General features: G+C 35.7%; 1 protein-coding gene across 8 annotated transcripts in view; it reads right to left on the bottom strand.

Annotated features, from left to right (window-relative positions):
• The window catches only part of GCFC2 (GC-rich sequence DNA-binding factor 2), a 73,153-nt gene that overhangs the window by 39,393 nt on the left and 20,687 nt on the right, over positions 1-13,073 (bottom strand). For all 8 annotated transcript variants that reach the window (XM_089922916.1, XM_089922918.1, XM_089922919.1 and 5 more), the window contains exons 3-4: positions 12,380-12,601; positions 11,371-11,471 (exon numbers count right to left, since the gene is read on the bottom strand). In XM_089922916.1, coding sequence (XP_089779042.1) covers positions 11,371-11,471; positions 12,380-12,601 — 323 coding nt within the window. The remainder of the gene's footprint in view (positions 1-11,370; positions 11,472-12,379; positions 12,602-13,073) is intronic.

Genomic DNA, 13,073 nt, shown 5'->3' with positions numbered 1-13,073 from the left:
CAGTCACACCCCCTTTTAAAGGTGATAACGGCCAGCACACACTGAGGAAAGAGGCAGCCATACTGAAAACAGCCCTCCCACCAAATATATTAAACCCATGCAGGCTACACATGGATACTCCCATATAAAAATAGCCCTCCAAGACCACAGTAGTTAACTGTTTCTCCTAAACTCATAGAGTAAGAGAAATATAAGTAAAATGAAGAAGCAGAACAACCACTCCCAATTAAAAGATCAAGGGAATTGCCCTGAAAGAACAAACAGTGAAATAGACATCTTCATCTAATAGATACTGATTTATTTCAAAAAGAAGATAGTGAAAATACTGAAGGAATTAAGAAAGGCTATAATTGAAATACATATTACTGTAAAAAGGAACTAGAAACTATACAGAGGAGCCAAGAAAAATTAGAAAACTCAGTTGCCCAGATGAAAGCTGAGCTAAAGGCAATAAATAGCAGACTGAATAATGCAGAATGAATGTGTTCTGAAAGAAAAAATAATGTAAATCACCCAATCAGAACAGCAGACAGAAAGCCAATATAAAAGAAATGAAAAAAATGGAAGCAATATAAAAGATCTATGGGATAATATAAAGCTTGCCAGTGGTTAGAGGTCCCGCTCTGCCAACAATCAGCCTGGCAGTGGTCCTCGCTGCAGACAGTGCAGTGAGAAGAGGATCGCAGCCTTCTCCCTGGGGCCCTCCAGGCCCTCTGGCCTCAGGCTGGGGGGTGAGCTGGGGGCTCAGGGACAGGCTGAGGGCTGTGTCCTGCAGAGCTCCAGAGCCCTCGCCAGGGCCACCCACTGGTGGGACCCAGGCCTTGAAGCAGCCCCGAACCTCTCCCCCATCCCCACCTCTGGGACTTAACGGCAGTAGCAGTCTCCACGGGTCACAGTCCATGGAGGCCCCAGCAACTGGAGTACATGGACACTGCCGTTAAGGTAGGTGATACTTCCGCACTCCCGTGAAGCCGGGCACAGCCACATGCCTCCTTGCAGCTAAAGAAGTCTGAGCAGAAGTGACATATATAGCACCCAGGCCAAAGCACTGAGCTGCAGTACTTGACTCAAAGGCTTCTCTTCCCTGCCGCAAGGACCTCGGATGTTCTGACTCCAGTCATGCTTGTGGAAAGTTCTACACTCTCCTTCCTGCTCCTGCTGCCTCCACAATGTTGCTTCAATTAAAGTTACTGTTCCTTGAAGAGTGGGTTCTGTCTCCTCCAGGCCCACAAGGGCCAGGGCAGGATACAGGCTCCTCCCCAGCCCACAGCCCCACCCACACTTTGGGCAAAGATGACTTGCACTACGGTTGCTTTTATGTACCAAGAGTGGTGATTTTTAGTATGGTCTGCTGTCTTCTCAACTTTACAATTTTCAATTAGTTCCAAGGGCTTTTTTTTTATCACTTCACTGGTTCCTGGACTAAAGATTTAGAAGGCAGTTTAGATTTAGTCCAGACATTTATGGTCTTAGGGATAATCGACTCTATAAACTGTGGAAAAAACAACTTATGCTCATAGAACTGTACAACACAAAGAGTGAACTGTAATATAAGCTATAGACTTTGGTTAATAATAATGTCTCAGTATTGGTTCATCAATTGTAACAAATGTACCACACTACTGCAAGATGTTAATAATGGGAGAAACTGGGTGAAGAGGGAGAGGTGGGGATGCTGCACATTATCTGCTTAATTTTTTGTGAACCTAAAACTTCTCTAAAAAAAAAAAAGTCTATTAGCTAAAAAATAATAATACGGGCAGGGTGAGTACATGAGGGCATTGATGAAACAAAATTAGCCAATAGTTGGCAATTTTTGAAGCTGAATGATGGTCCACAGAGGGGGATTCATTATATTATTATATGTCCACAATAAAAGTTTTAAAAATCTTAAATATAAAGCGTGCCAATCTATGCATAATAGGAATTTCAGAAGGGGAAGAAAGAGACAAGGGGATTGAAAATGTATTTGAAGAAATTATGGCTGAAAACTTCCCAAACCTAAAGAAGGAAACAGATATCTAGGCACAGGAAGCACAAAGGGTCCCAAACAAGATGAACCCAAGCAGACCTACACCAAGACATATTATGATTAAAGTGGCAAAAGTTAAAGATAAAGAGAGGATTCTAAAGGCACCAAGAGAAAAAGGATTAATTACAAGGGAACCCACATAAGGCTATTACCTGATTTCCCTATAGAAAATGTTGCAGGCCAGGAGGGAGTAAAAAGGGTTAATTACAAGGGAACCACCATAAGGCTATTACCTGATTTTCCTATAGAAAACATTGCAGGACAGAAGGGAGTGGCAAGATATAGTCAAAGCTCTGAAAGGAAAAAATATGCAACCTAGGATACTCTACTCAGCAAGATTATCATTTGGAATAGAAGGAGAGAGACAGAATTTCTCAGAAGAGCAAAAACTAAAAGAATAACAGCAATACTAAACCTATACTAAAAGAAATAATTAAAGGCCTTCTCTAAATAGAAAAGAAGCAGTAATCTGTATAAAAGAGAAAATCAAAAATGGAAAGTAAATCACTTAAGCCAGTATACAGATTAAAGTAAAAAACAAACATTTTTGTGAAAGGGATGATAAGCAAAATGAACAGAAAAAGGATAAACATGAAGATGTAAAAGAGGGTATCAAAATCATAAAATGCCAGGTAGGAGAGTAAAAAAATGTAGATTTTTAAATTTTAGAATGTGTTCGAGCCTATATGACTATCAGTCTAAAGCAAGTAGATATAGTAATGGGTTAACATTTGAAAACCATATGGGTTACCACAAATCAAAAAACATACAACAGATTCACAAAAACCAAAAAGAAGAGAACAAGCATAATACAAAAGAAAATCGCCAAACCACAAAAGGAAAAAGAAAGGAACAAAGAAAAAATACAAAATCAACTGGAAAACAAGGTTAAAAATGGCAATAAATACATATCTCTCAATAATTACCTTAAATGTCAATGGACTAAATGCTGCAATCAAAAAATACAGAGTGGCAGATTGGATTAAAAAACAAGAGCCTACCATATGCTGTCTACAAGAGACCCACTTAAGAGTGAAGGACACAGACTGAAAGTGAGGGGATGGAAAAAGATAACTCATGCAAACAGAAATGACAAGAAAGCAGGGGTAGCACTACTCATATCAGGCAAAATGGACTTTAAAACAAAGGCCATAAAGAAAAAGAACACTATATAATGATGAAAGGATCAATGCAAGAGGAGGATATTACATTCGTCAACATATATGCACCCAATATAGGAGCACCCAAAAACATAAATACTAACAGACATAAAGGGAAAAAGGGATGGGAGTACAATAATAGTAGGAGACTTAAACACCCTACTCATATCAATGGACAAATCTTCTAGACAGAAAATCAATAACGCAGCAGAGATCCTAAATGATACACTAGAGCATGATATTTTCAGGACATTATATCCAAAAAACCCAATACACAGTCTTTTCAAGTACACATGGAACATTCTCTAGGGTTGACCACATACTGAGGCACAAAACAAGCCTCAACAAATTTAAGAGCATAGAAATTTTTTCAAGGTTTTCTAACCACAGCAGCATGAAACTGAAATCAACCACAAAAAAAGAAACGAGAAAAAAAAAGATTACCTGGAGACTAAACAACATGCTACCAAAAAACCCAATGGGTCAATGATGAAATCAAAGAGGAAATTAAAAAATACCTTGAGACAAATGACAATGAAAATACAATCATACAAAAATCCATGGGCTACAGCAGAGCAGTTCTTAGAGGGCAGTTCATTGTGATACAGGCCTCCCTCAAAGAACAAGAAAAATCTCAAATAAAAACCTACCCTAACACCTAAAAGAATCAGAAAAAGATGAACAAACAAAACCCAAAGTAAGCAGAAGGAAGGAAATAATAAGGACCAGAGAGGAAATAAATGAAATAGGGATTAAAAAAACAATAGAAAGGAATCAATAAAACCAAGAGCTGGTTCTTTGAAAGGATAAACAAGACAAACCTCTAGACAGGCTCGCCAAGAAGAAAAGAGAGGGGAATCAAATAAACAAAATGAGAAATGAAAGAGGAGAAATCACAACTGATACTGCAGAAATACAAAAACCCATAAGCGAATACTATGAACAATCATATGCCAACAAATTGAACAACCTAGAAGAAATGGACAAGTTTCTAGAAAAATCCCATCAAAATTGAATCAAGAAGAAATAGATATTTTGGACAGACCAATCATTGGAAGTGAAACAGAATCTGTAATAAAAAAACTCTGTACAAACAAAAGTCCAGGGCCTGACGGCTTCACAGGCGAATCCTACCAAGCACACAAAAAAGGACTCATATTTATTGATCCTTCTCAAATTCTTCCAAAAGAGTGAAGAGGAGGGAAAACTCCCAAAGACATTCTATGAAGCCGTCATCACCCTGATACCAAAACCAGACAAAGACACTACAAAAGAAGAAAATTACAGGCCAGTATCTTTGATGATTACAGATGCAAAAATCTCAATAAAATACTAGCAAACTGAATCCAACAACACATAAGAAAGATCATACACTATGACCAAGTTGGATTCATCCCAGGGTCACAAGGATGGTTCAAAATATGCAAATCAATCAATGTGATACACCACATTGACACAGAAAAGACAAAAACTACATGATCATCTCAACAGATACAGAAAAAGCATTTGACAAAATTCAACATTCATTTATGATAAAAACTCATACCAAACTGGGTATAGAGAGAACATATTTCAACATAATAAAAACTATGACAAACCTACAGCCAATATAATACTCAGTGGTGAAAAACTGAAAGCCTTCACGCTAAAATCTAGATCAACACAAGGATGTTCACTCTCACCTCTTCTATTCAACACAGTACTGGAAGTCCTAGCCACAGCAATCAGACAAGAAAAAGAAATAAAAGGGATCCAAATTGGAAGGGAAGAGGTAAAATTGTCATTATATGACATATGTAGAAAACCCTAATGACCTACAGAAAAACTATCAGAACTGATAAACAAATTCACAAGGTAGCCAGGATACAAGATTAACAGACGGAAATTGGTTGCATTTCTTTACACTAATAATGAAATACCAGAAAGGGAAAGAAAAAAAACAATCCCTTTTAAAATTGTATCAAAAAAGAAAATACTTAGGAATAAACCTCACCAAGGAGGTGAAAGATATATGCTGAGAAATATAAAACATGAATAAAGGAAATTGAAAATGATTTAAAAAATGGGAGATATCCCATGCTCTTGGATTGGAATAATTAATATTGTTAAAAAGGCCATGCTACCCAAAGCAATCTACAGATTTAATCTGATCCCTATCAAATTACCCATACCATTTTTCACCAAACTACAACAAACAATCATAAAATTTATATAGAACCATAAAATACCCAGAATTGCCAAAGCAATCCTGAAGAAAATGAACAAAGCTGGAGGTATAACCCTCCCAAACTTCAGACAATCCTAGAAAGCCACAGTAATAAAAACAGCATGGTACCGGCACAAAAACAGACATATGGATCAATGGAAAAGAAGAGAGAGACCAGAAATAAACCCACACACCTATGGTCAATTAATCTTCAACAAAGGAGGCAAGAATATACAATGGAGAAAAGACAGTCTCTTCAGGAAGTGGTGTTGGGAAAGTTGGACAGCCACATGTAAATCAATGAAGTTAGAACATACCCTTACTCCATACACAAAAAAATAAACTCAAAATGGCTTACAGACTTAAATATAAGACATGACACCATAAAACTCTTAGAAGAGAACATAGGCAAAACATTCTCTGAAATAAATCATACCAATGTTTTCTTAGGTCAGTCTCCCAAGGCAACAGAAATAGAAGCAAAAATAAACAAGTTGGACCTAATCAAACGTATAAGCTTTTGCACAGCAAAGGAAACCATAAACAAAATGAAAAGACAACCTACAGACTGGAAGAAAATATTTGCAAATGATGTAACCGACAGGGGCTTAATTTCCAAAATCTACAAACAGTTCACACAACTCAGTAACAATAAAAACCAACCCAATAGAAAAATGGGCAGAAGACCTAAATAGAAATTTCTCTAAAAAGACATACAGATGTCCAACAGGCACAAGAAAAGATGCTGAATACTGATAATTATTAGAAAAATGCAAAACAAAATTACAATGAGGTATCACCTCACACCAGTCAGAATGGCCATCATTAAAAAGTATACAAATAACAAATGCTGGAGAGGGTATGGAGAAAAGGGAACCCTCCTACACTGTTGTTGGGAAGGCTAATTGGTGCAGCCACTGTGGAAAACAGTATGAAGGTTCCTCAAAAAACTAAAAATAGAGTTGCCATATGATCTTGCAATCCCACTCCTGGGCATACATCCAGAGAAAACTATAATTCAAAAAGATACATGCACCCCAATGTTCATTGCAACACTATTTACAATAGCCAAGATGTGGAAACAACCTAAATGTCCACTGAAGATGAATGGATAAAGATGATGTGGTGCATATATACAATGGAATACTACTCAGCCATAAAAAGGAATGAAATAATGCCATTTGCAGCAACATGGATGGCCCTAGATATTATCATACTAAGTGAAGTAAGTCAGAAAGAGAAAGACAAATACCATATGATATCACTTATATGTGGAGTCTAAAATATGACAGAAATGAACGTATCTACAAAACAGAAACACACTCACAGACATAGAGAACAGACTTGTGGTTGCCAAGGGGGAGTGGGGGAGGGGTACACTGGGAGTTTGGGATTAGCAGATGGAAACTATTATATACAGAATGGATAATGAACAAGGTCCTACTTTATAGCCCAGGGAACTCTATTCAATATCCTGTGATAAATCATAATGGAAAAGAATATGAAAAAGAATGTATATATATGTATAACTGAATCACTTTCCTGTACAGTAGAAATTAACACAATATTGTAAATAAACTATACTTCAGTAAAATAAATTAAAACAACAAACCAAATACTGGTTTTTCATGATAGATGTTGCCACCTAACTCCAGTCTAATGAAAGGAAAGCAAATGGAAGTCTGCTGGTGGGTTTCTAGGTAAAGCTTTTAATTTTCTTTAAGCCACCATTATTTGGGTTTTCTGTTAATTGCAGAGGAATGTATTCCTAGCTAATACATGTTGTAACTCAGTACATTTCATATTACTGTCCTCTGGCTCATCGTAACTCACTCATCACCATCATGCTTAGAATGCTGAAAAGGTTCTGAAGAACCTCTTTTAGAAAAGGATATGTGAAGAAGTGGACCAGATAATTAGTCAACTCAATGGCTAAACTATACTTTTTATATTTTCCACGAGACTCCATCATTTCTCATATCAGTTCTTACCAAGTCTCCTATCCAGGTCGAATCATACCTACAAATTCCCAAATTAACCAGACCTTTTCAAACTTCATGTCTTCACCCCTGATATCCTCTTTTGCTTCAAATCCCTTACATCATAAACATCTTTCAAAGACTCATTCAAATTTGACCATTTACTTACAGGCTTTTCCCATCCACCCTCTCGCCTACAAAACTGACCACTCACTTGTTCCTTTGTGCTATTTCAGAACCCTGTACAGAATTCTGTCACAGAACCTTGTAAGATTTTACTATAATTATTTTGTTTAGCTGTCTCTCCCCTGCAAAGATTGTACATGCTTTTGTCTACCACTGTTAAGTAGTTATAGGGGCTACACGGTGATCCCCAAAAGATATGCCCAGGTTCTAAAATCCCAAACCTGTGAATGAATATTACCTTATATGGCAAAAGATGTGATTAAGTTCAGGTTCTGGAGAATAGGAGCTTATCCTGGATTATCTAAATGAGTCCTAACTGTAATTACATGTAGCCTCATAGAAAAGAAGGAGAGAGAGTTTGGGATGCAAAAAGAGGAGGTGACGTGAAGATGGAGTAGAGAGATACAGCTATATGCCAAGGAACGCCAACAGCCAACAGAAGCTAAAATAGTCAAGGAATAGATTATCCTCTAGAGCTTTTTGGAAGGAGTGTAGCCATATCAACACCTTGATTTTAGACTTCTGGCCTCCAAAAGTGTGAGAAAATAGAATTTGGTTGTTTCAAGTCATTCAGTTTGTAGTAATTTCTTAGAGCAGTCACAGGAAATGAGTACAGTGGCATGCAGTAAATCTTTAATAAAGAAATCAGTAAATGCACCCACATCAGTAATAAAAATGCAAATCAAATAAACTTGAGATTCCATTTTCACCAAGGGAACTTATACCTAAAGCTGGCAAGATTAGGGTAAAACATTCCCATAATAACAGTGGTGTTACAGAGTGATCTAAATTTTCTCTAGAAGACAACAGAGAAAAATGTAGTAAGTGCCATAAAAATGTTCATCTTCTTTATTAGTAATACCATGCTTGGCCATTACCTTAAGAGAAAAGTTCAAAAAAACACACATCTGAAAAAAAGAAAGAAAAAAAAAAAGGAAGGAAAAAAACCAAGCAAATATTTACCAGTTCTTACTAATAGCAAAAAAATTCAGATTGCAAATAACTAACAAAAAAAATGGCTCAAAGACTTCTAAATTGTAACTGAAGGCTTACTTTTACTTAGCTTTTTAGTTTTAATAACATGAAGATCGTACAATACTTTCTTGCTTAAAAGAACAAAAAATCTTTCAAAGTACTCCTATTAAAAAGATTAAAAATAAAACTTGCATTTGTTATACAATTTATAAGCACTTTGACTTAGATTAGACCATTATAACTTTGAGCCTTACAGCCACCTACTCAGGTAGGTAACATTATCATTCCCACTTTATTATTCCCAATTTATTGATGAGAAAACTGAGATTTAGAAAAATGAAATTATTTTCTCAAAGTCATACAAATAATTATTGAGCTCTCACAATATTAGGCACTATGGGATATAACACTGAAAAACGTAGTTAATAATTCTTGACTTCAGGGAGAGTGTATTTTAGTGGTAGAGCCACAACCCAAATCTAGGACTTTCCACCCCAAGTATAATACTTTTTTTTGTTTGTTAGTTTTGTTTTAACCCTCACTATTTATTTGTTTGAACTTCACATTTAGGCATCTACCATATAACTGTAAAATTAAAAGTAAAAAAGATGGTTCCCTGAAGGGACTTGCAATATGTAGAAACTATTTATAATCTAGTGGGAAAAGAACATAATGTACATGGTATAGTGGGTTGAATGATGGCCTCCCAAGATAGGTCTATATCCTAACCCCTGGAATCTCTGAATATGACCTTATTTGGAAAAAGGGTCTTTGTGGTTATATTTAAGTGAAGAATCTCAAGATGAGATCATCCTGGATTATCCAAGTAGATCCTAAATCCAATGACAAGTATCCTCATAAGAGACACACAAAGTAGAGGCATAGAGAAGGACATGTGGAGAAGGAGGTAGAGATAGAAGTTATGTAGTCACAAAGCAAGGAATACCTGGAGCTACCAGAACTTACAAAAAGCAAGAAAGAATTCTCTGCTGGGAGATTCAATGCAATCCCTACCAAAATACCAATGAAATATTTCATGGAACTAGAACAAATAATTTTGACATTTATATGGAACTATAAAAGACCCTGAAACAGTCAAAGCAATCTTGAGAAAGAACAAAGCTAGAGATATCAAGCTCCCTGGTTTCACACTATATATTTCAAACTGCATTGTAATCAAAACAGTATGTTACTGTCACAAAAGCAGACACATAGATCAATGGAACAGAATAGAGAGCCCAGATATAAACCCATACTTATATGGTCCATTAATCTACAACAAAGGTGACAAGGATATACAATGTGGGAAAAGACAGTCCCTTCAATAAATGGTGCTGGGAAAACTGGACAGCTACATGCAAAAGAATGAAACTGGACCACTTTCTTATACCATATACAAAACTCATTTTTGAAACCATAAAACTAGAAGAAAACATAGGTAGTATGCTCTTCAACATGAGTCTCAGCAGTATTTTTTGGATATGTCTTCTCAGACAAGGGCAATAAAAGCAAAGATAATCACATCAGACTACAAATTGAAAACCTTTTGCACAAGCAAAGGAAAGCATCAATAAACAAAAAGGCACTCTACTGAATGGGAGGAGGTATCTGCAAATGATATATCTGATAAATTGTTAATATTCAAATTAGAAAAAGAACTCATATACCTCAATATCAAAAAAAAATCTGATCAAAAAATACACAGAGGATCTGAAAAGACATTTCTTCAAAGAAGATTTACAAATGGCCAACAGAAGCATGAAAAGATGCTCAACATTACTAAACATCAGGGAAATGCAAATCAACACCAAAATAAGATACCTCACACCTATTAGAATGGTTATTATCAAAAAGACAACAAACAAGAAGGGTTGGCAAGGATGTGGAGAAAAGGGAACCCTTGTGCATTGTTGGTGGGAATGTAAATTGGTGCAGCCACCACAGAAAACAGCATGGAGATTCCTCAAAATATTAAAAATAGAACTACCATACGATCCTGCAATTCCACTCTGGGTAATTACCTGAAGAAAACAAAAATGTTAATTTGAAAAGTTATATGCAACCCTATGCTCATTGCAGCATTATTCACAATTGCCAAGATATGGAAGCAACTTAAGTGTCCATTGACATACAAATAGATAAAGAATATGTGGTATATATACACAACTGAATATTATTCAGCCATAAAAAAGAATGAAATCATGCCATTTGCAACAACATGGATGGACATAGAGGGTATTATGCTAAGTGTAACAAGACAGAGAAGGACAATCTCTTTGATCTCACTTATATGTGGAATCTAAAAAATGAAACAAACAAAACAGAAACAGACAATATGGACACAAAGAGCAAACTGGTGGTTGCCTGAGGGGAGGTGGACGGGGGTAGGGTGAAATAAATGAAGGGGATTAAGAGGTACAAACTTCCAGTTATAAAATAAGTCACAGGGATATGATATACAGCATAAAGAACATAGTCAATTACACTGTAATAATTTTGCATGGTGAAAGATTGTTACTAGACTTATCATGGTGATTTATTTCATAATGTATTTAAAAGTCAATCACTGTCTTGTACACCTGAAACTAACATAATACTGTTATGTCAACTCTACTTCAATTAAAAAAAGAAAAAGGGGGGAAAAAAAGGAAAAAAAAGAATTCTTTCCTAGGGCCTTCAGAAGGAGCACAGCCCTGTCAACACCTTGAATTGAGACTTCTAGCCTCAACAACTGTGAGAGAATAAATGTCTGTTGTTTTAGCCATCAAGTTTGTGGTTAATTTGTTACAGTAGCCACAGGAAACTAATACATATGGCATAAAAGATTATTACCTTTGTGATTTTAACTGCTCTTCTCATCTGCTGCTGTTCCCAAATATCCTGATATTTTTTATCTTCTTCACTGTCTTCACTTGTTTCTTCATTTCTGGTTGCTTGAAAAAAAAGTTCATGTATAAATATTCCATATTTTTCCATTCTAATAGCAGCAGCAATTAGCAATTGGGGAGCTTATAAATGGCTTAGCAGCTCTTTATATGTGTTAACCTTTTCTTCACAATTCATAATTCACTCTCTCTTTATAAATAAAGAAACTAAGATATCAGGATGTTACATAACACAGTCCTCTATCTAAGGACTGTGTTGAACCTAGGACCTGAATCTAGCAATCTGACTTCAGAATCTGCATTTATCACCAAACTGTCTCACTCAAAACATGATGGTCTCACATATGAAAAAGCTTGGAAAAAATGCAATATTTGGTTTTATCAGAGATTCTCAATTCTACCTGAGAATCTAAACATGCAAAAATAATTTCTGGGTTAATAGGAACCAAAAGTCTCATTCTGAAATAGTATTATTTGAAATGACAAAAACTTGGTAAAACATTATTGTTTATAAATGAGAAACGTGAAAATAGTTCTTTGATACCTAAGGATTATTGACTGAGGAAAACTTTTTACTAGAGCAGGGGAGATTTTAACACATGACACCAAAATCCTACCGATGTTTCCATGTTAAAAAAAAATCTTATAAAGGTGACAACAAAAGTTTTCAATATCAAAAATAGGAAACTCTACAAATTTTTTAACCTGTCAAGAAAGATCAAGTGGAGATCAGATAACAGTAAACATTATTATTTCATGTACCCTTTGATAACATTTTGATACAGACATGTATTTTAGAAGCCATGATGTCAGTAAATTGGTATTTAAAAAATAACTTAAACAACCTTTAGAATAGGAGATACTACATTATGTTTTTATGGATATTTTTATCATAAATTATATTCTAATGAAAAATGCCTTAATTTTCATTTATTATAAATAAATTAAATATGTACCTGTTGTTTCAGCCATCTTTTGTCTAAGTGTTTGAGGCTTTGGGGTAAATGGTATTATATTTTCATGACCATCAGGCTCACTCTCAGGATATTCAGTGTTTTTCTTCATACCAGAGATGGTGAAGGCATGTTTTACATCCAAAGAAATATAGTCCTCTTGGGCCCTGGCCAATTCACGTTTTTGGTAGGCTGCCTGAATAAAAGCTGCATCAGGGATATTTACTGAAAGAAACAAAGAGGAGGACATTGAAAACAAAATACTAACAGAGAGAAATATTCCTCATATTTAAAGGAAAAGAGCACCGTTTTTCCAATTTTTTCACTATTTTGATATAATGACTCAAAATCTGTTTCAATAGAAAATAATTATTTTGATAGAGATTAAATATAAATTAAAGAAATGAAACAAATCTAGAAGTATCAGAAAATATTGAAACGACTCCAATTTATCTTTTTTCTACCTTCTTCATCAGGTGTTTTTGCTGACTTTTTGTTGAGGGCTATTTCTCATTTCTAGAAGCTCTGAAATTATCAGGGTAGGGATGTGGAGAGGGCTGAGCATGGAGTTACTCTTGGAGCATGGAGGGTAGAATGATAAGTGGTAGAGCAGTCTGCCTTATAAAGTAACAGGGACATTCTACTATGACCTGCCCCTCGCCTTTGGGCATCCAGGCACATAGGAAATGAGAAACAG

The sequence above is a fragment of the Delphinapterus leucas genome, chromosome 13 (genome assembly GCF_059928025.1).
Source record: "Delphinapterus leucas isolate spDelLeu-1000000601 "Yukka" chromosome 13, BTC_Dleu_Yukka2, whole genome shotgun sequence".
Classification (NCBI taxonomy): domain Eukaryota; kingdom Metazoa; phylum Chordata; class Mammalia; order Artiodactyla; family Monodontidae; genus Delphinapterus; species Delphinapterus leucas.
The sequence above is the reverse complement of the archived record's forward strand: the minus strand, read 5'-3'. Positions and strand labels throughout refer to the sequence as shown.